The sequence below is a fragment of the Heloderma suspectum genome, chromosome 1 (assembly GCF_057233095.1).
Source record: "Heloderma suspectum isolate Gila_16-S chromosome 1, 16-S_ref, whole genome shotgun sequence".
Taxonomy (NCBI): domain Eukaryota; kingdom Metazoa; phylum Chordata; class Lepidosauria; order Squamata; family Helodermatidae; genus Heloderma; species Heloderma suspectum.
Genome location: NC_139458.1, coordinates 397,490,251 through 397,517,240, shown reverse-complemented (window position 1 = coordinate 397,517,240; position 26,990 = coordinate 397,490,251). Strand labels below are relative to the sequence as shown.

Here is a 26,990-nt window from a genome sequence, read left to right as displayed (position 1 = left end):
GAAGCATGACTAACAACAAAGCTAGCGGCGATGACAGTCTTCCAGCTGAGCTATTTAAAATCCTAAAAGATGATGCTGTTAAAGTGCTGCACTCAATATGCCAACAAATTTGGAACACTCAACAGTGGCCACAAGACTGGAAAAGGTCAGTTTACATTCCAATTCCAAAGAAGGGCAATGCCAAAGAGTGTTCAAACTACCATACAATTGCACTCATTTCACATACCAGCAAGGTGATGCTCAAAATCCTACAAGCTAGGCTTCAGCAGTATGCGAACCGAGAACTACCGGAAGTACAAGCGGGGTTTCGAAGAGGCAGAGGAACTAGAGATCAAATCACCATCATTCGCTGGATCATGGAGAAAGCAAGAGAATTCCAGAAGAACGTCTATTTCTGCTTCATTGACTACACTAAAACCTTTGATTGTGTGGATCACAACAAACTGTGGCAAATTCTTAAAGAGATGGAGTACCAGACCACCTTACCTGTCTCCTGAGAAACCTGTACGAGGGTCAAGAAGCAACAGTAAGAACCGGACATGGAACAACCGATTGGTTCAAAATTGGGAAAGGAGTACGACAAGGCTGTATATTGTTGCCCTGCTTATTTAACTTATATGCAGAGTACGTCATGAGAAACACCGGGTTGGATGAATCACAGGTCGGAATTAAGATTGCCAGGAGAATTATCAACAACCTCAGATACGCAGACAATACCACCCTAATGGCAGAAAGCGAAGAGGATCTAAAGAGCCTCTTGTTGAGGGTGAAAGCAGAGAGTGCAAAAGCTGGTTTGAAACTCAACATTAAAAAAACTAAGATCATGGCATCTGGCCCCATCACTTCCTGGCATATAGAAGGGGAAGAAATGGAAGCAGTGACAGATTTTACTTTCTTGGGCTCCAAGATCACCGCAGACGGTGACTGTAGCCATAAAATTAAAAGACGCTTGCTCCTTGGGAGGAAAGCTATGGCAAACTTAGACAGCATAGTAAGAAGCAGAGACATCACCTTGCTGACAAAGGGCCGTATAATCAAAGTTATGGTTTTCCCAGTAGTAATGTATGGCTGTGAGAGCTGGACTATAAGGAAGGCTGAGCGCCGAAGAATCAATGCTTTCGAACTGTGGTGCTGGAGAAGACTCTTACGAGTGCCCTGGACTGCAAGGAGGTCAAATCAGTCCATCCTAAAGGAAATCAACCCTGAGTGCTCATTGGAAGGACAGGTACTGAAGCTGAAGCTCCAATATTTTGGCCACCTAATGCGAAGAGAAAACTCGCTGGAAAAGACCCTGATGCTGGGAAAGACTGAAGGCAAAAGGAGAAGGGGACGGCAGAGGATGAGATGGCTAGATAGCATCACCGATGTAATGAATATGAACTTGAGCACACTCCAGGAGAGAGCGGAGGACAGGAAGGCCTGGCGTGCTATGGTCCATGGGGTCATGAAGAGTCAGACACGACTTAACGACTGAACAGCAACAACAAGCGGGGACATGATAGAGACTTATAAAATTATGCATCGTATGAAGAAAGTGGATAGTGTGAAGCTTTTCTTACTCTCTCATAATCCTACAACTTGGGAACATCCAATCAGAAGACTTATGAGAGGCTGAGGACAGACAAAAGAATGTGCTAATTCACACAGCACATAAACTATGGCATTTGTGCCACAAGATGTGGTGACAGCCACCAACTTAGATGGCTCTAAAGGGGGAGTTAGACAAATTCATGGAGGACAAGGCCAGGACCAGCGTCGAGGGCAGGTATGGTCGGGCACCTGGACTTGCTCCTCTTCATTATTGCAACCTGCTTGTTCACCTGCCTTTCGCTCTGACCCAGACAATAGTGGTGATGAGAAGGATGAGCAGTAGATACCATGGCTACTTGCTCTCTGGCTCTCTGCCTGTCAAACAAGCAAATGGTAGCAATGATGAGACAGAGAATGAGGCGCAAGAACAGCTGGTGACAATGGTGGTGAGAAGGTACACTCACTGAGGGGGGGGCCTCAAAAACATGGGGCTGGCACTGGATAAGGCTATCAATGGCTACTAGTCATGATGGCAGCCACATGCCTCAGAAGATCATTTGTCTTGTGGGCTTCCCAGAGGCACTGGTGGGCCACTGATGGAAACATGATGCTGGATTAGATAGGGTTTTGGTCTGATCCAGGAGAGTACCTCGTCTGTTCTTATGGCATAAAGAAAATCCAGTCAGAAAGAATGATCAACTGTATCAAAGCAGCAGAAAGGTCAAGAACAATGAGGACAGAATAGAGGCCTTTAGATTTTGCATTGAGGAGGTCATCAGTGACGACTGTGAGGTCAGTTTTTTGAGCTGGATGCGGGAACCAGACTGGAAGGTGTCAAGAGCAGAGCTGGAGAAGAGAAAATCAAAACAGCCGGAGTAAGTAGCGTCCTTGAAGAGGTTGGACACGAAGGATAGAGAGGAGATGGATGGTACTTGGAAAAGGAAGATGGGTTAACAGATATAGGTGAGACAAGGGCCTGCAATAAAATTATCATTGGGAGACAGGGGCATCCCAGAAACCTACCATTATCACATTTAATGTGGTATTATTTGACAGCATTTGATTTGATTTGGTATCAAATACACTACTATAGATAATTAAATATACTATGTTTTTCCCAGTTGAAGAAGTATCCAAGACTACCATCTAAATTTAAATCTTAGATTCTTAAAACCTATGCCAAATGGGGAAATACCTGGACTTAATTTAGTTCTATATTTCTCCCAGGTTTTCAGTATCTGAAGAAATACAGCCTTCTGCCTAAGTATCCCTTTGATCTATTTCCAGTTACTGCATAACATCCAAAGGTTGTCTCCAAGCACCACACTTGGAGATTCAGAATCTTGGAAATTGAGTGCTAGAAGGACAAACAACTAATTGTTGAACAAATTCCACTAACAAAGATATTTGAAACAGGTCGGGAATTATTAATTAAGATAAAACTGGCTTTGCGTGTCCCACCCCACCCCCCTCTCCACCAGTGCGCCTCCCTTTCTTTTTTTGGTACATAATTGAGTCCTTGAAATGGCCCCAGACTTCAAAGGGGTCTGGGACCAACATACATTTCCACCACTCCCTTTTGAACTGAACTGCTGAAATTCCCATGTCAACATTTGGTTCTATCACTAGCCAGAACCTGCCATCAGATCAGCTGGTAGAGCATTGGAGAATGACATTTCTAAGCAGGGTTGAACTCGGCTCCACTTTCTTAGAGGCATCTGCTTAAGACTAGGAACATAGAAAGCTGCCTTGTACCAAGTCAGACCATGGGTCATAAGAACCTAAGAATGTAAGACCATGCTGGGTCAGACCAAGGGTCCAAATTGCCCAGCATTCTGTTCATACGTTGGCCAACCAGCTGCCCCTGGGAAACCCACAAACAGGACATCACTATAGTGGCACCCCCCCACCTATGTTTCCCAGCAACTGGTGTACATAGGCTCACTGCTTCTGGTACTGGAGGCAGCACATAGCCATCAGGACTAGTAGCCATTGATAAGCCATTTCCTCCAGGAATTTGTCCAACCCCCTTTTAAAGCCATCCAAACCGGTGGCCATCGCTACATCTAGATATACATACACTGCACTACAATACATACAGTATTGTCGATGCTGACTGGCACTGGCTCTCCGGGGTTTCAGGCAGGAGTTTTTCCAGCGCTACCTGGAGATGCTGGGGATCAAACCTGGGACCTTCAGCACGTGCTCTACCATTGAGCTATGACCCCTCCTAGACTCTGGGAGGCCTAAAGGCTGAATGTTCCTTTGAGATCCTTCCCTGTAACAGTAAAGCAACCTGTTTGTGGTGGCACCATGAGTGGGGGACAGATGAAGGCATAGACTGCTGTCCGGTGCAGGAAGATCTAGTAGGGGGGCTTGGTCTCTGCTTCAGGCTGCACAATATCTTGGGCTGGCATGGGCCCGTTCTGCTTTTTCACTATGCCCTGGGTCAACAGTAAGAAGACAGATGAGCTTCATGGCAGCCCAAGACAGCATGTGTTGACAGTGGGAGTGGGGTCGCACCTGGAGGACACACTCACATGCGCCAGCAGCATGTTCGGCTGGCAGGAGAAGCAGCCTTGGAAGCATGTCGGTTTCTGTTCTGGCTTTGAGTGCATGGAGTGCCTTCAAACGAGTGGGGGATCGTGGGCCAGTCAGAATCCCCCCCTTGCGTCGAGGCACTCTGCATCTCCCACTGGCTCTGTGGCTGATGGGGGGACGGTTGGTTGGTTGGTTCTAGCCAGACATGATTGGTTGGTTCTAGCCAGGCATGATCTTGGTTGGTTCTAGCCAGGCATGATCTAGAACGGTTGGTTCTAGCCAGGCATGATCGAGAACAGTTGGTTCTAGCCAGGCATGTTCTTGGTTCTAGCCAGGTTCTAGCCAGGTTCTAACGGTTGGTTCTAGCCAGGCATGATCTAGAACGGTTGGTTCTAGCCAGGCATGATCTTGCTTCCCCAATCAATGTGTGAGAAACCCCCTAATATCAGTTAGCATTCCTTTCTGCTGTTGGCTGTGGCAATTCCTCTATCACACTGCCCTCCAGCCAAACAGTGGGTTTACCTTGGGGTATGGCGGAAAGGTAGATCAGGGACTGTCTTGTTTGTCTGGATCAGACCAGTATTGTTATAATGTAGGACGTAGCCAACCAAGAAATCGCTGGAAGTCTACAGTGATGAGCGTTAATAACCATCCAATTGGAGATATACCAAAGTTCAGTGGAGGAATTCTGTGGTTACATTTGGTGGTTGTGTCCCCAGGTGACACATTTTCATAGAAACTCAGCTAGATTGGCTGACATTGGAATGGCTCAGTGGTAAGACACATGCTTTGCATACAAAAGGTCCCAGATTCAAACTCTGGTATCTCCCTGTAGGGGTGGGAAAGCCTGGAGAGCTGTTGCAGGTCAGTGTAAAGTAGACTAGGGCAGTGGAGGCTGGTGGCTCTGAGGTCAGTGGGGTGGTGAATCCACTCTGGATTTTGGTCAGAACCAGTCAGAACTCTAAAGGAGCTATCCAAGGTGCGAAGCACCAGAGTTCAGCACCAGAGGTCCTGACCGAAACCCGGAGTGGATTCACCGCCCCACTGACATCGGAGCCACCAGCCTCTACTAGAGTAGGGGTTCCCAGCACGGCACCCATGGGTGCCATGGTGCCCTTGGGGACCTCCAACAGTCCCCATGAAGCTCTCCCCTCCCTGCCCCCTTCAAAAAAAATGTTTTTAGAAAAACCATGGAAGATGTTAGGTCAGTCTTCTCTCTCTCCCTTCCAAGCCTCTAGCCTTGCTTTTTCTCCCCTCTCCCTCTTTGCCTTGCCATTTCTTCCTCCCAGCCTCTAGCTTTGCTATTTCTCTCCCCGCAACCACCTCTTTAGTTCACTTTTGATTAGCCAGGCCCCCATGGCAGCCATTTTGTGACTAGCCACATACACTGTGGGAGCCATTTTGTGGTGGGGCATTCACAGCAGTTTCTCAACTTCCCAAATATGCTCATGTGCTTGTTTAATAGTTTAAAACATATTAAACTATTAAACAAGCTAAAGCCAGTTAAAATCTAAAACAATAAAACAGTTAAAACTATGTTTAATAGCTTGGGAATGCATTTAGCACTCAAAGGCTTTGGTAAAAAGCCACGTTTTTACTTGGTGCTGAAACGAGACCAATGTCTGTGCCAATTGGGCCTCCAAGGGGAGGGCATTCCACAACCGGGGTGCCACAGCAGAGAAGCTCCTCTCCCACACAGCAGAGGAGGCCCTCTCCCACCTGATGTGTTTCACCAAACTACAGAGGTGGCAGGCAGTAGCAGTCAAAACCCCTGTGGCTGTACATGCCAGCACCACAAAGGCTTATAGAGGGATATAGAGGGGGATCATAAGAACATAAGAAGAGCTGTGCTGGATCAGGGAACTGGCGAAGGAGGAGGGAAACAACCCAGGGATTGAGAAAACAAACCACGGACTGTGAACTGCCCTGAGAGCTTCGGCTATTGGGCAGTATAGAAATGAAATAAATAAATTGTTTGATCGTCTTCCAGATAAATCCTGAGTGGGGCAACAAACCATGGGTTAAATAAAACATGGGTTAGCATTATATGCTAACCAGGCCAACCTCTTAGTTCTGTTCTTTGTCTCTGTGTTCCTCATGCAACTGGTTTACAAGTCAGGCAAATAACTCTTCTGAAGTCATCATGTGGACTGGAATCGTTGACCTGGTTCGCATGACACAGTGTGGCTCATCATAGGTTATTTAACCTGAGATGAGCTGTACTGCCCGTGGGTGCCACTTTGCATATCCAAGCCCTGCTTGGGGGTTGTCATGTCATGTGAACCTGGTGAGCATGGATTATGTGAGGGTTAACCCATAGTCTGTTCTAAGATTATGCAAGGGCTGTTTAATCCTTGCATAACCCATGCTTGCCGGGTTTGCGCAACGTGACAACCTCTGAGCTGGGGTTAGATATGCAAAATGGCAGCCACATGTACCGCAGCCTCACTGTGGGTTAAAACACCCACGGTGGGCAGCCGTGTCATGCGAACTGGCCCAATGTGAGGGTTTTGAATGAGGCAGAGCTGAGATGCAATCTTTAAGCATGGGTGGCCTTTGCAGCTGCTTACCCACTTTATTTTAAAGGTGGATTAAATTTGGAATGCTGTAGAATAATCTCTGATGATTCTAAACTGCATAAATGGAACAGCTGAATGAAAGTGAAAAGACTGATTTATATGATGGTGGGTTGTTGTTTTGTGAAGGGTACATGGAGAGACGCTTGCTGTGCCTCTTTCAGATGAGGGATGCACCTTCCAGAAGGCAAAGCTATTGCTGCTATCAAGAGAGAGTTTTTGCAGAAAACAACAGAATGACATTTAATAGGGTTAAATGCCAAGTTCTGCACCTAGGAAAAAGAAACCAAATGTACAGTTACAAGATGGGGGATACGTGGCTCAACCACACTACAAGCGAGAAGGATCTTGGAATTGTTGTCGATCACAAGCTGAATATGAGCCAACAATGTGATGTGACTGCAAAAAAGGCAAATGCTATTTTGGGCTGCATTCCTAGAAGCATAGCTTCCAAATCCCGGGAAGTACTAGTTCCCCTCTACTCAGCACTGGTTAGGCCTCATCTGGAGTACTGTGTCCAGTTCTGGGCACCACACTTTAAGAAGGATGCAGACAAGTTGGAGAGGGTTCAGAGGAGGGCAACGAAGATGATCAGGGGACTGAAAACAAAGCCCTATGAAGAGAGACTGAAAGAACTGGGCATGTTTAGCCTTGAGAAGAGAAGACTGAGGGGAGAGATGATAGCACTGTTCAAGTACTTGAAAGGTTGTCACAGAGAGGAAGGCCAGGATCTCTTCTCGATCATCCCAGAGTGCAGGACACGGAAGAATGGGCTCAAGTTCCAGGAAGCCAGATTCTGGCTGAGCATCAGGAAAAACTTCCTGTTAGAGCAATATGACAATGGAACCAATTCCCTAGGGAGGTGGTGGGCTCTACCACACTGGAGGCGTTCAAGACGAGCCTGGACAGCCATCTGTCAGGGATGCTCTGACTTGGATTCCTGCATTGAGCAGGGGGTTGGACTCGATGGCCTTGTAGGCCCCTTCCAACCCTACTATTCTATGATTCTATGAGAGGGAAATAAGGAAAAAAGCCTGGCGCTAGTTCCACTGCCCACTGTCCCAGCCTCCTGTACACTGACAAGGGAGCATATCTGAGTTAGCCCAGCCTCTGCCTCATCTCCCACTCTTTGTTGCCACCTGTCCAGGCCTCACTGCACTCTTTGTGATGTCCAGGCCTGGTCCTCAGAAGGATGTTTTGTCTGAAAAGAAAGGAGAATTTATACCTCATGGGGTTTTATCCCATTCACCTTACCTGTGTTCAGTTTGCCCACCAACCCTCACAGCTTCTTTTGTTTCTAAAGTCTCTGCGAGCTTTTCCTAGAAAAGCCTTCACCTCCCTCAGAGAAGTTGGCCTGTTGGCAAATGTTCCATTGCAGAGAATTCGGCAGTTAGAATGTTCATGACCATTCTAACATTCATGAACATTCTAACACCTTGGTGTTAGACCCGGCATGTGTCTCTGACTGGGACTGCTTTAATATTGCTGCAAAATGTCAGCTTAGACCAGTTACAAAGCAGATCGTGTGTATTCTGAAATGCTTTACTATAGTAGGACCCTTCTTCTTTCAACTATTTACAAGGAATACTTTAGCCCTAGCACATAACTTCATATATAAATACTCACATAGATGGGCGGGGGGGGGGGGAGAGAAGGAGAGAGAACAAATTAAAGAGTCTGGAATAACACTGAGCACTTCAAATCCGCTTTAGGACTGGAACCACCTTGCCTCAAAGAAGGAAAATTGTGCAATTGTCTGACGCTCGTCGTCATTGTGCAGCTTACGAAAATTACCTCTTAAATTCCAAAACATATTTCTCCTCCAACAATGGCCTTTAGTGTATGAAACATGGCCAGCCATCTTATGTAATGATTTGGTCGTCAGCAGATCTAGAAAGAGCATTACCTTTATATTTTACACAGTGCATTTGCATTTAACAATGTAAAAAGAAACCACAAGATTGTTAAAAAATCTCGATCACATAATTTTTAAGTTAGCAGGAAACAGAAGATCTTTATGCTTATGAAGTAACTTTCCAGGTGTCCCAATTTTTGTAATAAACAGTAAATTTTATTTTTTAAAAAAATATATCGATGTGAAAAAGGACTCCGTTGTATTCCAATGGAAGCATGAAACAGATAAGTTTTGTTCTTTGTAGTAATGCTAGGTGATCAAATAATCTTTGCAGTTGGGTGAAACTGCATTATCTCAGCAGGCATGTGTTTTCAACCCCAGGTTTGCCAAGATAATGTGAAGTTGCGGGGGGGGGGGCACTTGACAGGCTTGATGGGAGGGAGGCATAAGTGCATTCCTGCACTTATATATTCTCCTTACAAATGCCCCCCCCCCCCAGTCTGTTGTTCTCACAGTTGGGCTCCAAATGGGGTTGGGAGGGGGAGGCATTTGCAGCAGATGATGAGTGGATGTGGAAGAGTTAAGTGCCCTTTCCCACTTACCAGTTGTCCCCTGCATGTCCTCTCACACTGCAGTAGCCAGAGGCAAAAGAGGACAGGTATGACAAGCTATGCCATCCTGTACCTACTTTCTTGGGTGTAACCTCCAGTGAACTCAGTGGGACTTCTGAATAAACTTGATAGGCTTGTGCTGAGTGTTTCCTGTGCAATGTCTAGTTGTGCCCTCAAAAGTAACATATCTACTATTAACTGGTATTTACATTGGGCTCAGTACTGTACATGAGCCTCGTAGGCGGCAGTATTGCAACTGAAACTCTCCCCACGACCTAAGTTTGATCCCAGCGGAAGCTGGGTCCTGGGTAGCCAGCTCAGGTTGACTCAGCCTTCCATCCTTCCGAGGTCACTAAAATGAGTACCCAGCTTGCTGGGGAAAAGATAGTCACAACTGGGGAAGGCAATGGCAAACCACCCCACTATAGTATGCCATTTCATATAGTATGAAAACGCCAGCAAAAGCGGCGTCCCTCTAGGAGTCAGCAATGACTTGGTGCTTGCACAGGAGGAACCTTCCAGTACTGTATAGAAACAGTGATATGCCCCCTGCTGTATAGGAATAGGTTAAAACATCATCTCAGGAGCTGTTCCCTCCAAATAAATTCTTGCATTTTTTCCAGCTCTTTTACCTTCAACAAGGGTTAAGCCAGTGAGCACAGCTTGCTGCATCCCGACAGCCATGTTGAGGATATGCAGCAGCCACACTGAGCATGTGCAGCAAAATCCAAGATAGCAGCTCCTGTCTTGCAAGATCCACATCACTGTCTGTAGACCTAGGCTGGCTGCATTGAAGGTTCCATATATAATAAATCGAGGCAGGAGAGTGACTCATTTGGATAGCCTAGCATGCATCATCAGGTCTTGTGGGCCTCCATATTATCACCCTGTGACACCATGAGGCTTGAAATCCAAAGCATCTTGAGCAGGTGAGGTTAGTTGATGTTGCTTCACACCATTCTCAGTAGTAGACAGTGGTGCTCATAACATTGTCATAGGACATCATCTCATGCCAATGGTGGAAGCTGTCTGTAGTTCTGAGCCTGTTGGTAAGTTGGCTTCAGAGTCATTTCAGAATGAAGACTTCATGTGGGAAGGGTTTACAGTCACAGGGTGCAAGTACAAGTTATACCAACCTTTCCCAACCTAGAGCCTTCCATATGTTTTGGACTACACTTCCTAACATCCCTAACCATTGGCCCTATTGCCTGGGGCTGCTGGGAGTTCCAGTCCAAAATGCCTGGGTGGCACAAGGTTAGGGAAGACTGGTTTATATTAATGCCCTCAAGCACGAAAACATCAGCAGGACAGATGATCTGCTGAGGGGGAAGTGCCTTAGCGTTGAGTTTCTTACATTTAAAAAGGAGAGAAAGTGATGGTGAAGGCAGATGTACTATTTTTAAGTGTGGTGGATGTCGTTTGAGCCGCCTTCTGAGGCATTTGTTTTCAAGACAGCAAGTGGGCATTCAAACTGCTTCAACCAATCTGAAAGTGTTATGTTGGCCTTCACCTTGAATTCTTTTCTAAATTGTCAAATGATCAATAGTTATGGGGGAATGTGATCTCTAGAAATAATTTCTTAATTGGAATGAAAAGGCAAGGCCCTGCATCATCTGATGAAATAGCTTCTTGATCACGCTTCCCACTACCTCCCTAATTTTTGAAGTCACAATTTGCCATCTCTGTGCATGGGGGGATGATCCTACAGCAGAACAATATGGGTTCAAAAGAGAGTTTTCATGCTTCTGTGTGGATCTCCCCCCACTCTGCTTTGCATTCATGATCTTGACATTACTTCCTACAGTTTTCCTGTGCAGTGGTTGATGCTGGAGCAGCAAAATGTGGGTTCGAAGGAGTGTTTTGGTGTTGTGTGGGACAGACTGCACCTCCTACACACACACACACACACTTTGTACTCATAATTTTGAAGTTACTTGCCTCTTATTATTAACATCTATAAAAAAAATCTACAAAAAAAAAAAGCAATCAAGGTGGTGTACAACAATTTAAATCCATAAAAACAAAACATGAAAAATGGCAAAAATATTAAGTTAACATCTTAAAAGGCTGGATTGAAAAGATACGCCCTTTCTAAAAGCCAAGAGACAGGCTCAATTGTAGTTCTTGAGGGAGTGCATTCCATAATTTTTGAGCAATACAGGAGAAAGCCCTTTCATGCATGCCTGAGAAACATGCCTCTATGGGTACTGGTGTCCTCAAAAGGCCCTCTTCTGCAGATCTTAATACCTGGAGACAGGCAGTCCCTAAAACAGCAAGGTCCTAAGCCATTTAGGGCTTTAAAGGCTAAAGCCAATCCCTTGGGTTGTACCTGGAAAACAACTGGCAACCAGCACAGGAGTAATATGGTCCTGATACTGTGCACTGCTGTGCAGTAGTTACCTAGCTGCTGCATTTTGCATCAACAGAACTTTCTGTTGACTTCAGGAGTAGCCCCATGTGGAGTGCATTGCAGTACTCTAAATGTGGTGCAACAAAAGCATGGATAACGTTTGCCAAGGCTGACTGACTCAGGAAGAGTCACAGCTGGCACAACAAGCATAATTGTGCAGACACATTCCTTGCCACCGCCGTCACCTGAAGATCTAGGGCCAGAGTAGGATCAAGCAGCACTTCCAGCCTACGGGGCCTGATCCTTCAGGGGGAGCGCAACCCCTTCCAGAACAGGTTGAATCCCAATCCCAGACTCTGGCTTTCTACTGACCAACAACAACACCGTCTTGTCTGGGTCTAACCTCACCTTGTTCACCTTCAGCCAGCTGGCTACTAAATCCCTGAAGCCCCTCTGCCTATTTCATTGTGACCCCTGTTTCTGCCCACATATGGTTCTGTCAGCAGTTAGCTGCCCTGCCCTATGGCCCACAGAAGGGGAACATAAAAAAAGCCCTGCTGGATTGGACCAAGGGCTCATCTGGTCCAGCATTCTGTTCCCGTCGCCAGCTGTCAACGGGAGACCCACAAGCAAAACATGAGTGCAACAGCACCCAGCTGCCCATGTTCCCCAGCAACTGGTGCACATGGGCATAATGCCTCTGATACTGGAGGTAGCACATAGCCAGCAGGCCTAGTAGCCATTGATAGCCTTCTCCTCCAGGAATTTGTTTAACCCCCTTTTAAAGCCATCCAAATTGGTGACCATCACTGTGTCTTGTCGTAGCCAATTCCATAGGAGAAGAAAAGGGAGGGGGAGAAAAAGCAGCCCCCCCCCCCGCCCCCTGTAATGATAACCACAGCCGGGCTCTTTATATGTTTCCCCTGCTCGGGAGCCTGGCATCCTTAGGCGGGGAACGACTGAGTCCGGATCAAAGACGGCACTAGTAATCCCTGGGAGAAGCCGCCGCTGCGTCGTCTGCATGCGATCCCACCACGTCATTTTGCTGGGGAGGCGCGCGCGCGCTCGTCCCCCCCCCCTGCCCCGGCCATCCCCTCCGGGTAGGGGGGGGGGCGCGGGGAGAACCGTATAAATTCTCCCTCTCCCGGCAAGATCGTGATGTTATCTGCTGGCGAAAGCCGCGCTCTCCTCGGCGAGGCAAGCGGAGGGGCTCCTAACGGGAGCTCGGAAGGAGCGAGGAGAGGCAACGGGGCAGGCGGGCGGCGTGCGGGGCCGGCGGATCTGGGGCTGCGCTCCACGCCGGGGGGGAGGGAGCCGCGGGCAACGAGCGAGTCGCCTCCTCGGGGAGGGAAGGTGCCGAGGCGAGCGCGCAGGGAGAAGGGAGGCTCCAGCCTTTGTAGCCCACCCATTGCCAGAGCGGTAGAGACAGATAGGGACATCGATAGCTACGCGCACACGACACTAGAGGGTTGCGGAAAGAGCGGCGCTGCCTTGTTGGCTGTGCTTGGCCCCCTTTTGGGCTTCCCTTTTTTTTAATTGTGGAGGAGGAGGAAGAGGAGGGAGCTCCTGGAAGAGTTTTGCAGCCAGAAGTAGCCCGAGAGAGAGAGAGAGAGCGCGCGCGCGAGAGAGGAGGGAGGTTAGCTGGTTGGTTAGTGCAAGCAGCAGCAGCAGCAGCTCGCGGGCCACGGAAAAGTCAGATCGGTTCCGATCGCTGCCCACGCCACGAGAGGGGGTGGCCGTGGAGCGGAGAGGACGGTTCGCGGGAAGGGAGGGAGGGACCCCGGCACAGCCGCTCCACGGTCGCCCGCCCGTCCCCGGCGCTTCTCGGCTGCTCTCCCGGCACTGGCGCGCGCGCGCGCGCGCTCACACACACGTGGGCGCTTGTCGCCTCTGATCGTAGCCGGACACCAGCCCCTGGGGCAAAGAAGGGGGAGCTGCGTGCTGTCTCCGGGAAGGGGGGAGGGCGCATCCCCCTGGACGAGCTTTCCTCCGACTGCCAGCCGGTGCCATCTCAGTTTAGGAGCGTGGGAGCGTTTGGGAAGCAGAGCTCCGAGCCTCGGCAGCCCGCAGTTGAAGCGGCAGCCAGTTGGCTGCTTTGCCCGCTCCTCTCCTTCTCCACGCCGCTTCTCCGGCTCTCTAAGAAACTTTCGGACTGACGTGATTATTTGTTTTTGTTTGGTTTCTGTCTTTCCGGCGTTTATTATTCAGATCTTTTTATTTTAGTTTTCTTTGGTTTGAAAATTAAAAGTAAGCCTTTGCTGTTTGCGATCTGTTTTGCCGTGGTGGAAGCAACCCGCGTTTTCAACACCCCCGTGCAACCTGCTGCATTTTTCCTCTTGTTTTGCAACGACCGTCAACCTGTTGCAGTTTTTAATAGAAAGCGATCTCTGGCTTGAACTGGCCACATCTGCTGCTGCTGTTGCTGTTGCAACGTCGCATCTGCTGGCAGGCTCGCACCGGGACTTGCGACCCGCACCCAAGCAGATTGGGGCCATTGCGGTCCGGTGCACGCTACTGTTTGGTCTGGCGACCTGTTGCATTTGTTTTTAAAAGTATAGATCTCTCAACCTTGTTTGCACACTTCCACTTCAGCCGCGAAACGAAAATCGAAGGTCTCTTTTTCGCTGTGGGAGGAGGAGAAGAGTGAACAGAAGCGTGTTTTTATTTCTTCTTTTTTTTAAAGAAGTATTTCTAAAATGCACTGCTATCTCCTGAGCGTCTTCCTCACGCTGGATCTGGCTACGGTGGCCTTCGCCCTGTCTACCTGCAGCACCCTCGATATGGATCAGTTTATGCGTAAGAGGATCGAAGCGATCCGGGGGCAAATCCTGAGCAAACTGAAACTCACCAGCCCTCCGGAAGAGTACCCGGAGCCTGAGGAGGTTGCTCCGGAGGTCATCTCGATCTACAACAGCACTAGAGACCTGCTGCAGGAGAAAGCGAACCACAGAGCAGCCTCTTGCGAAAAGGAAAGGAGCGACGAAGAGTATTACGCCAAAGAGGTTTACAAAATAGACATGATGCCTTACTACCAGTCCGCAAGTAAGTCTCGTCTGAATGTGTGCGCGCGCGTGTATATATATATATATATATATATGAGAGAGAGAGCGCGCGCGAGAGAGAAAGGGACTGGCATCGGGCTGTCTGATCGTATGGACTGTGTGTCTGTGTGTTCCTGGCTTGTCTGTTCTCTAGAGAACCCAGCTGGGTGCCTGGCCACCCGGGGCTCGTAGCAATTGCAGGGTGGCCCCTAAGAATGTGATCTGTCTTTGCAACCCCTCCTCCCCCTCCCATCACGGGGTCGTAAACATGTAATGCAGAGATCCTTAAAAAGAAAACAAAACAGGGATGTTTAAATATTCTGGTCCTGGGATGTTCGGGCGTGATGCAACGTGGTAACGAAATCGCTGTCATTTGTGATATAGGTCTAATGATGTGGAATAACGTATCTCCTCTCCACCGTGGTTTAGTTAGAGATTGGGCTCCATTTGGGCTTCACCCTGGGACTTGATTTTCAGCACCAGAGCTTAGCTTGGGATGTGTGGCATAACAATGGGTGCCTCTGAGCATCTGCAGAGTGTCTTTACTTTGCCTGTATGGGATAACTGGGACCTCCAGCTCAGGGCTTCTAGGGCACATAACGTCTCTCTGGTGTTGTCTCTCTGTTGTTGTCTCTCTGGCACCCCTTGGTTTGGAAGATAAGCACTGGGAATCATCCTCTAAACTGAAGGACACCTGGCGAGCGTATCACCCACTCCTTTGGCCGCGCCAGATACATTCATAAGCTTCCTTATTTGTTCTCATCCTCAGATTCTCTCTTGTTTATTTCTTGAAGTTTTCCTTTGGGTGGGAACCGTGGCTTCCCAGTCTTTTCTCTCTGGATGCTCTCCACCCCGATGCTTCATTTCAGCTCCCTGTGCCATTAGCCAGCAATCAGTGTATCTTTCCCCTTTCCTCTTTTGCCAGCACCTGGGTCAACAAACCTCCCTCCCATAGGATTAGTTTAGCTTGCTAAGTGCCCCCCCTCACCACAAAGTCCTTCCCAGTTCTCTTATCACCTCCTTATCTCCAGTTCATTTAGGAGCCTCCAAAACTGATCTCTTTCCACCACCAGGTTGCATCTGACCTGGGCAGGGTTTCATTTCAGTGTACCTTGGGGCAGGGGGGAGCAAGTTCAGTAGAGTCTCCACCCCAAAACCAAGTTTCTTCTAAAGCTCGCTGCTTAAACTGGAACAGCCAAAAAGGATGGATCCTGGAAGTGTCTCTGCAGGTCCTATTTTCAATTTAGTAGTCATTCTCGTTTGTGGAGACCTTATTTCCAGGTACAAAATGATACTCCCTTCTTCAGTGTTTTCTTTTTTTTTTTCAAGTCCAGCTTCCTGGACACAGTCTGTGAATGTTTCAGCTGGAACTGATTATGTGCACTCATTTCTGAAAAATAAATTAGAGCTTGAAGGAGCTGGCTTCGTACCTTGGTCGAGAGCCACTGTGGTCCAGAGACAGAGCATTAGTGTTGGAGGTGGAAGACTTGAATTCAAATCCCAACTCAGACTTGGACTTGCTGTTTGGCTTTGGCCAAGTGAACTGTCTAGTAGCTGTGCAGAGTGATTATGTGCGTGTCTACTCAGAAATAAGCTCCACTGAGTTCAATGGGGCTTATTCCCATATAAGTGTGTATAGGATTGCAGCCTTAGTCTCTTCAGCTGTAAAATGGACACATTCACAGTTTTGTCAGGATGAGCTGTGTATTAACAGTGCTATATAACTAAGAAGACATAGAAAACAGAACCCAAATGTTGGTCATTGCAGGAAACTTTGTACGAGGAACAAAATAACTTTACTACATGCCTAGGCTAAAGTGTATCTGTTCCCTGACTTGTTTTCCAAGTCCTCCCCCCCCCCCCAAGTCCCCTATACTTTATTTGATACTCATACTTGGTCTGTCTCTGGAAAGCACATACCTCTCATTGCAACGAGTAATGCAGCCATCTTGGTAACTTTATCCTAGACTTTCTAATTGTAGCCTCCTCTATTTATTTTGAATGCAACAAAGGTGTAGGCTTGAGGCTTGCTGGAGCTTGCTGGTGATAGTCCAAGGATGCCAGCCAGAGATCTCTCTGAACCCCATTGGCTGTGATCTGCCTCCTCTTTCTTCTTTTATTGTTCAGTGACAATCTTCGGAAGAGGACACTCTGGCAATCAAAGGGTTTTATTATTGTAATTAAGGCACCATCCAGAACTGTATGTGATAAATACACTCCACCCTTGCTGCCCCGAGGGAAGGAAGACTTTGCAAAGTGTGCCGGAGCCAAGTGGGTATGTGCAAAGCTCTCCAGCGTAATTTGTAGCAATAACACCGAGACGCAGAAGAACTCTAGACATTCAAAAAACACACGCATGTTAGATGCCCACCCACACCAATCTTGCTTGCATTTTAGAGAAAACCCTCCCTTTGTTTGTGGCCCTGGAAACCGTACTGTGGGAATGTTTACCAACTAGTATGCGAGGAAAGCTTCTTGACCTACACTTATGACCTTTGAACAGAAGGATTTCTATAATTTTTGGGGAGGTAAACTCCCCTAATCTTTTTTGACCACACTTTCTCCCCACAGCCCACATAAAGAGACAGTGCTACCCAAAATGAATGAATCCCAGCTATACATACCCTTCGGGAAAATTAAATGGTTAGAACAGAAAAAAAGTATTGTCCCAGGAATAAAAGATCTGCAGTTTTTTAAAAACTTTATTTTAAAAAATCCCTTCCGAAGCCTGGGCTGTTAAGAACGCAAATGTAGCTTGCAGGTATCTACCAACAGAGAGCATCAGAACTTTAAGAGCTGAGGGCCCTGTTCGCTTTAGCCAGCCCTACTGCGCAAATGTTTGGTTGGGCCCATCACAGTAAGTGGGTTAACTGTTTTTCCACTGCTGTCTAGTTATATATACTGGGCTGAACAAGCCATTCTAAGAAAAAAAAATACAGCCAAGAAGAAATAGCATGGTGTGTGTGTGTGTGTGTGTGTGTGTATAGGAGTGAACTGAAAATGCAGGGGTTAGGCTGCTCTGTACAGTTTCCTTCAGACTTCAGACTTTTAACTCTCCAGTTCCTGTATTAGTGAGCAGGCAGTGATGTGGGAGGGGAAAGGAGAGCTCTACAAATACACTGAGGTCATAGAGTGAAAGGCATGGGAAAGAGCCATCATTCAGAGGTTGTTGTTTTTTTTAATCTTTTTTACCACAGAGATGTTAACGTTTGGTAACTGACTACGGACCAAGTATTACAAATATGCTCTAATTATACTCACAGTCAGCTATATATCACTGCACAGATCCCTGATAGGTCTTTGTGGGACATTTTGTAAAGTTCAGTCTAAATATTTTTAGCGATGGAGAGATTTAAAAGGAAAACGCGAAGAGATATTGTACATATCTCAAGGCATATTTTGTCTTAAATATTATCCTTGGCCAACTGTACTATATAAATACAGTAAATATGAATAGCAGTGGCATGGTGCCAATCTCCTGGGATGAATTTTAGTCAAGAAGGTATTTATGGGATATAAATAATACTGTGTCAACATTTAAAGAAGGGATCTGATTAGCCCAGAATTTATCATATTAATCTTTTCACGTGCTGTTAGTTTAAAGCTCAAAGTAAAGTTGTGGTAACGCTGTGCTGATAGTTTGCACCAAGGGAATAAAGAGGCCTGGGACTTCTGCATGATGGTCTGTGGGAGCTTAAAGAGACACTGCGCCAGTTTGCACAATCACCATTGGTTAAACAAGCCAGGGTGGCCTGATTAAGCTGTGGCATGTGCTGGGAACCATTTGCCTAATTACCCACCTGGGCATGGCTTGTTGTGTCATCTGAACCGGGATGGCATGGCTTGTTGGAGGGCAAAACAACTCTCAAATATTCCAAGGCTATGGTTTATTTGGGGGCTGTTTCCCCTTCCAACATGCCATGCCATCTGGGTTCGGATGACACAACGAGCTGGACCTGGGTGGGTGCCCAGCATGCGCTGTGGCTTGTTTAAACCACAGTGACAGTGCAAACTGCATAACTGACTCAGGATGGGCGTGCAAATCAACATATGTCGAGAACTAACTGGCCTAGATTTCTAAAATACAGACAAGGCTTTCGTCCTGAGTCTACTTACCTGGAAGTAAGCCCAATTGAATCCAATGGGAATTACTTCTAAGTAGACATGCGTACGTTCGCAATTTAAGTGGCTCTGGGCCTCAAAATATAGGAGTGCAACTTCTCCTCAGCTTTGTTCAGTGTCTCCGCCTCCTAAGTCCTTAAAAATTTCAAATTTGCTGCAGCCAAGGTTACATGAAGTTCCAAACTGTAATGTGCATCACACGGAGGTCAATGGAAAAAAACTCTCTTGATTTTAATAGATCTGGCTTCCACCTCAAGGCTATACATACAGTACCAGGTCCAGGTTTTGGGGGGCCCTTGGGAAGACACCCTTGCTCAGCCAGCCTATTCCCTTGCTGCCACTGACACCTGCTGCTGTTTCGTTTCCTCATCTTTTCTGATTGCTTGCCAGCAAACAAACAGATAGCGGCAGCAACCGCTACTCCGTCTCACCACTCCTGTTTGTTTGCTTGTGTCTCACTCACACTGGGCCAGAGTGAGAGGTGGGTAAACAACAAGGTCTTAATGCTGAAGAGGAGGAACAGGTCGAAGGGGCTCTTGTCAGTGGGCCCCCTGATAAGGCGTGGGCCCTTGGCAGGCGCCTGACCACGCCGACCCTTGACGCCACTCCTGCATAGATATATAGCAATTCCTTTCCCCTAGGGATCACTGGAAACTGTTCTAGTGGAGCTAAGGATCATCAACAGCATTCTCAGCACTTTTAGGCCAGACTACAATTCCCAGGATTCTTTGGGGTAGTCTTCCCCAGCTTGGTGCCCTCCAGATGTTTTAGACCTCAACTCCCAGCATTCCTTATGCTGGATGGGGCTGACAGGCGATGACATCCAAAATGTCTGGAGGGCACCAGGTTGGCGAAGGTGGCTTTGGAGGAAGCCACGACAGCTAAAACTGGTATTAAGAACAGTCTTATGACTAAGTACATTCACATTACTTCCCCTGATTTTTTTGGAGGGTTACCTAGCATGTCTGCAATAAATATCATTCCTATATGTGGCCAAAAGGGATTGGCGGGGCGGCGGGGGGGGGGGGGGAGAGAAGCAACTTTTTAAATGTTTCCTTGCCTGGTTTCCTGGAACCAGTTGTTACCTTCCACAGGCAAATAGGCTTTCTACAAGCTTCCATGAGACTGATAGAAGTCTGTAGTATAGACATGCCATTAGGCTGCAACCCTAAGCATGCTTCTAGGGAGTCAGACCTAGTGAACTCAGTAGAATTTATTTCCGAGTAAATATGCATTGAATTGGGCTACACAGTGGAGGCTGGTGGCCCTGAAGTCAGTGGGGCTGTGAATCTGCTCCGGGTTTGGTCAGAACTCTAAAGGAACTATCCAAGTTCCTTCACCCTTCCCCAGCCAGGTGCCCTCCAGATGGTTTGGACTACAGAACCTGACATTCCTGTCCATTTCCCATGCTGGTTGGGGCTGATGGGATTTGAAGTCCAAAGCATCTAGAGAGCACCAGATTGGGGAAGGCTGAGCTACTACAGTCTGCTGTTCATTCTCTCAAGAACCAGTAACTGAGGGCCAGTTTATATATTTTACAGCATCAAACACATGTCTTCAGCTCCACACGGTGCAGCTTATAGGAATGCATATACTAGTCACACCTCTGTGGTATGTTTTCAAATGTACATGTCAAATATTTTTGATGTACTCCTTTAAAGTATAACCTATAGTGCAACTGAGCTTGAAAGGAAAACCTAGGGCCAGAATGTTTGGACGTTCTGGTCCTGAGATGTCTTCCTAGATCCAACTCTGCTTCTTTTTTTTAGTTAAAAATAGGGTCATTTTAAAAGGTTTTTTGTGCATTACCATAGGGGTGGGTGTGCCATCTGTTCCACCAGTGCAAAAGTATGATCAGTTGCGGTGAATCTGGCTTTGTTCATATGTACATGCATTTCTCTAGACTTGATCACTTGCAGCTGAGTGTGTGAGTGGAGTACAATACTCAAAGTATTGCATTTGAGGTGACGTAAGGAGATGTGAAACATGTTGGATTATATCTGTGATGGCCGGTAGTGTAGTGGTGAGAGTGATGGACTGGGAGCTGGGTTCTAGTCCCCACTCGGCCATGGAAGCTCACTGGGTGACTTTGGGCCAGTCACAGACTCTCAGCCCAACCTACCTCACAGGGTTGTTGTGGTGAGGACAAAATGGAGAGGAGGAGGATAATGTAAGCCGCCTTGGGTTCCTTGCAAGAGGAAAAAAGGCGGGATATAAATGAAATTAAATAAATAAATAAACCACTTAATATGCAGTCACTGAGTGTTAAGCATGCATGTACAAATCAGTGCTAGGTGTACAAGCAGATGAATGAAACATGTATGATGGGTGGTGGTGGAGGTGAATAATATGCATGATGGATGTGTGTGATTAAAATGCTGATGAATCAGAATCTGATATTTTGATTCCAGTCACCATTCCTTTGAATATAACAACAAAACGTGCATAGATTTTAATGGGTGTGGATTGTAACCTTGTTATCATTTCCTTCTGCCTTGCTGTTGACCAGGACTGGATCCTCGGTTTCAACGTTAGTATAGAATACTGGACGTAAAATTAGGATTACATGGAAATCTCATTTATTCTGACGAGAATTAGTAGTGCAACTTTCCAGAGCCTGGATTGTACAGTTTGACTCTAATAGATATAAAAGACCCAATTATGTCTCTCTTTTTTATTGCTAAGGAAAAACTTTATTTGCTATAATGAGAGTTTTGCTTGAGTAAGAACTGGGCTTAAGTTTAGAGAGTAACTTATCACTTTGATGTTTGGAAGTTGGGATATAAATTTACAGAGTCCTGAAAAACTGCAACTGTTTATACTTTTCGTAGCAGTTCCACATGAAAGTTAAACTAATTTAATGCAGAACAGTTCACCCCCCCACACACACACACCTCTGCTCCTTAAATTGAATCCCTAGTCTACACCTCAATTTTACGAGAGCCACTGGTGTGATTTATCCTTCCATTAGCTCTATTGCATGAATATTTGCTTGACATGGTCTTTTTTTCTTCTTTGCTTGAGTATTTTACCTAATGAAAGAAAACATTATAAACCAGCCATGTACAATGGCATGTTTCTACTTTATCAACAAGGAATTGATTTACTAGTGTTTATATGTGTGTGGCTTTCTTGCCTTCAGAGGAATTGGGTTACTAGTACAGTACAGGAGTAGCTGGTGGGTTTTGTATTCCAGAGGGGGTGGGGGACACAGTAGTGCCACCAGGCAGGAATGACTAAGACAGCAGTCTTAATCACACTTACTAGGGGGTAATTGAACTCTGTTGGACTTATGTCCAAGTAAACATGCATATGTTTGGGCTGCAAGGCATTTAGGCCCTGAGAATGGGAGGTGAGTGAAGGGTACATGAGACATTTTAGCAAGAGTATCAGAAAATGTGCTGTTGCTCATAGCTTTGGGGGTTTGGAAAAGGGAGGTATACACATGAAATACCTTGGCACTTCATATGGAAGAAAGAATTCAGAGCTGAACAACCCAGGGATGCTCCTTCACTGGGTTGTTTAGCATGATGTCCGAACCCAGGACTCTAGCTTGTCTCTCCCCCTGAATTTATTCTTGGTTTCCAACTCTGGCTTGACAGGGGAGAAACACAGCACAGTTCCAGATTTGGATGTCACACTAAACAAGCCAGGGATTGTTTAGATGTTCCCACTGGCAGGAGGAACAAGCAGGAGTAATTGACCCACATGAAATAGCGCACGTTCACGGTAACCCAGGTTTATTTGTTTTTTTAAACGGGGTTGCCATTGCGTGTGAACCGGACCATGTTGTCCAAGAAAACTGGGGAAAAATTCTGAAACTTCGAAGGCCTTGTTAAGCAACTACTTTGATCATAGGGCCACTTTTGACAGGAGAATGGGGGATGGTGGGCCCCATAAGGGCCTGTTGGACTCCATTGTCCCGGATGCTCTCTCCACACTCCTGTACTGACTCTGGAGATAGGAGTTAAAGGCCCAAGTGGCATCACTCAGGGAGCCAGCTCCAGGTTTTTGAGGGCCCCTTGGGTAAGGCACCCTCAATGGCTCCCCTCCCTCAGTCATATTACGTTCTCTCTGCCATTGTCACCAGCTGCTATTCCTCCCCCTCCTCTTTCTCATCATGGCTACCACTTGCTTGCTTGATAGACAGACAGACAATGAGCAAGTAGGCAATGACATCTACTGCTCCTCCTTCTCGCTATCTCCATTGTCTGGGTGAGAGCAAGAGGCAGGTGAACAAGCAGGTTGCAATGGTGAAGATCAGGAGCAAATCCAGGAGGCTCCTATCGATGGGCCCTTGCTGTAGTGTGGGCCCATGGCAAGTGCCTGACCGTGCCGACCCTTGACCCTGACGCTGGAGCCAGATTTAGCCAGGGTCCACCATTTGCTGAACCTTATCTGAAGGCAACAACAAGGAGGCTTAATGTGTAATTAAAAAGAAGGCACTTTGTGCCTGCCACATATCACATTTGTGTCTTCATGTGTGATCCATTATGATGACCTATTATGGGCAACACCGCTTGTAGCTTTGCAGAACTCTATCCTCTGACACAGTTCAACATCACTAGATTTGGTATCCCAAAGCATCTACCATACCATACCATACCATACCATACCATACCATACCATACCATACCATACCATACTTTTCTATGAACCATCCAAGGTGGCTTACAATAAAAGTAACTAACCAATAGCAGAACCTGTCCTTTGATTCTGACCCTCTTGGGAAGTTAGTTTCAGTTAATTTTATCTCATTGGGGGGTGGGGGTGGGGAATTGGATACATGAAAATGATCTGGTTTCATCACTGTTGATGGCAGATGGTCACCTTCCAAAACTTCATCTAGGCAAACTCATTGTTGGATGCTGCTGCCATACTGCCCTTAACCCAGTAAGTTTTGAAGCAGCTATTACAGCTTTTCTCAGATGATTGTGACAAGAATGTATTGACCACACATTTTGTAAAATCTAAAATCATGGTCTCTCCCCCTCCCCCCAGGAAATATTTTACTGGACATTAAGGGGAGGGGGATACATTGGAACAGCTCAGTGTAAACATTTAGGATCCCATTTTCAATACTAAATGGATCTTACAGTGCAAATATGCACTTGAACCCGCAGACTGCAATATGTGTTCTTATTATATCCAAGTTGATCGTAGTATTCTTCCACCTGTTAGGATAGTTAAAGCTAACCATTGGCTCAATTGCCATATGGTATTCCCATATGGTCTGAGGTGCCAACTCTGTTCTAGAAAAAGACCAGGCCTCCTTTTTAATGCCACATTTGGGGGTGGGGTATCTAACTGCATAGGATATATGGCCATGTGATTAGAAACTGGTGTAGGTTTTGTGGAAACCAGAGTTTGGGCCCAAGACCCTAAAAATGTGGCTATATCTTCACTTTTTTTCAATTACATCAAGCTGTGTGCACCTCCATGTTATTAGATTCATTTTTGAGTATGAATCTAAATGGTAAATGAGTAACTGAGTAAATGACCCATATAATGCTGCATAAAATTAGTTTATTTGGTGTCCCATTGCAATCTGTTTTAGTGCTTGGGCAATGGCATACCCTCCAGATGTTTTAGACTACAGCTCCCAGCATTCCTGTCTATTGACCATCTGGGCTGAGGCTGATGGGAGTGGAAGTCCAAAACATGTGGAGGGCACCAGGCTGGGGAAGGCTGCTGTATGATAATGAAGCACAAAACTTTATACTCCCTAGCTATTAGAACTAGTTTCTCTGTGGCTTATGTAAGGTTACCTGATTATGGTACTTCACTATCTTATTAGATTTCCCTTAAAAGAACACAAGCCTATAGAGCAGCCTTTGGCAATCTGGTGCCCTCCAGAAGTTTTGGACTACAGGTCCCATCATCCCTGACCATTGACCACACTGGTTGGGGCTGATGGGAGATGAAGTCACTTGCAATATTCAAACCTACAACAGTGCTCTAGGAGACATTTCTGAGAATTTCATTTCAGGATAGATTGTGGCTATGTAATGCTAGAGTCCCCGAAACCTTAATACATGTATTTTTATAATGTGACTTTTATTCTGATTTGAGACATTGTATAATTTACTTTTTAAAAATTGGTTCACCAGAGCACCCATGTGAGAGGCTTGTTATCCAATAAGGTTTGACATATAAATGAGAAGGTGGCTAATTTCATTTTAATTACTATGAATATAAGAGCTCAATTGATTGTACTAGTAAATCTGGAATTCTTTAGTTTTTTATTTATTTGTGTTATGCAGTTCAAACTGAATCTGACTGTAATAAGAATAATTCATTCAAGTGAATCATATCTTTTCACCATTCTCTGCAGTTGGGAATTCTGCCCAAAACACAGATTATGACATTATCATAAGACATCACCAGAGATGCCAGTGAAGGAACACATCTTTAGTTCTGAGCCTCTTGGGAAATTGGCTTCAGATAAGTGTCTCTCCTTTTTGGAATGGAGACTTAAATCCAGACCTGTGAAAATGAGTCCTATTTGGGAAAGGTTTGTAGTCTGTAAGTATAATTTGTACCAAAGCCCTGTAAGTGTAAAAAGTGAACATTAGTCACTTGGGGCAGTGACCTGCTGAATGGAGAAGTTACCACAACATTTAATTGGTGCGACCCTTTAAAGCAGGGGTGGGCCACAAGCACCACCTGCTCCCCCCCCCCTTTTAAAAGCCTGTTTTCCTGGGAGGAAAATTGCATCCATAGTGGCTACCAAGTGCCCAAATGGCCAAATTTGAAAGCTTTGCAAGGTAAATTTAGGCCTTTGAGCACTCTGTAGCCACTATGGAGGGCCAAATGGATTACATTTAGCTTGGAAACAAGCTAAATGTAGCCACTGTAGCATTCTATAGTGCTGTGGAATTGTTTGCCTCTGAAATTCGGTGGCAAACCAGTACATTTTACTTTTCTGGGTGCCTTTTGTCACCCTGCGGACTGCAACCCACACCGGAAGTCTAGGGGGTGAAAATGGCCTAGGTAACCTCCAGAGGTTGTTCACCCCTGCTTTAGAGGAAGAGGATCAGATTCCCCCCTCCTCCTCCTTTTTAAAACAAATGATGGATGCAGAGGAATGAATTCTCTTAAAGGACTTTTTAATAGAGGTGAAGAGGTAGTAACTCTTGACTGTAAATCTCTGGAGGATGTACCACTGGAGTCTTATGTTTTACACGTAGTGCAGGAGCAGCAGGCATTTGTTCTTGCCACCCATCGCACTAGTGATGTAACGTGACACATGAGCAACTTGCACAATCTTCCCTTTCTAAGGGAAAAGGAAAGGTGGTGTGATTTGCCTGTGTTAATTTTACATCAGGTGGAAGGTGCATGTGGATGCCTGCTCCCCCCTCATTTATAGCAGTGGTCAGAAGCATGTGCCCCTCCATTGTACTGCAATACCCATAATCCTTTACACCAGCCCTGCTGGCTGTGGCTGATGGGAGTTGGAGTCCAGCAGCATCTGGAGGGCCGCAGGTTCCCCACCCCTGATTTATAGGACTCCTAGCTGTCAATTATCTCAACGGTCCCCAGGTGAAGTGGTAGAATTTTATTCTGTGGTGGTTTTCAAAACAGGTCAATTGCATCATTTTGCAAGATGCAATATCTCTAGTTGTAGGGCAACTGTTTGAATTAGCTTTATTTATTTATTTGATTTGTACCCCACCTTTCTACAAAGAAAAGTTGTGCTCAAGGCACTCAAGATGATCCTTTGGGTCTTTTAGCTCTGAGACCCATTGTTTCAAAGGAGTGGGGAACTGCAAGCCCATGAGCCAAATTGAGTTCTAACTTTCTATTTTGTCCTGTGTGGTTCTCCCATGGCTAAATTGGGCCTACCCTATTTATACACTAACTGAGGTCCTCACAACCTCCCTAGACAGCTTATCCCATTTCATTCTGTGGTTGTATATGCTCAGAGAATGATAGCCGAAGGCCAGTTCTTTCCTTTGCATCATGGGAGGCACTTCTATGCACTCTGGTCTATGCTGCAGTGTTCATAAACAGGAACCGCACAAGTTGGATGAATGTCATTGTTACTTCGCATTGCCCCCTGAAACTGGTGTAACCATATCATGCATCCCCCTCCTCTTCCAGCTACATAGTTCTTGTTATTACTAGTCTGGTTTGAAACTAGACCACACAGAAGCAGCTCCCAAACTGGAGCTGTAACATAATACATAGAAATAGGGCCAAAATCAGTGCTTCAGCAGATCACAGTACAGCACAGGAAAGATTCACTGCTTTGGAGACTGGCCATGTGTCCTCTTTGGAGAGGACAGCCCTGTTTTACCTGAAGGTGCTTTGCCATTCAGACCTTTCAGGAAGAGTAACCATTCTCTTGCGGTGGGCAAATAT

The 26,990-nt window shown here is 46.3% G+C and overlaps 1 protein-coding gene across 1 annotated transcript in view; it reads left to right on the top strand.

The window, feature by feature from the left end:
* The first annotated feature begins 13,237 nt into the window (after nucleotides 1-13,237).
* TGFB2 (transforming growth factor beta 2) overlaps nucleotides 13,238-26,990 on the top strand; it is a 125,920-nt gene continuing 112,167 nt past the window's right edge. Inside the window, exon 1 of the mRNA XM_084828779.1 lies at nucleotides 13,238-14,505. Within this exon, the coding sequence (XP_084684905.1) occupies nucleotides 14,160-14,505 (346 nt within the window). The 5' untranslated portion in view covers nucleotides 13,238-14,159. The remainder of the gene's footprint in view (nucleotides 14,506-26,990) is intronic.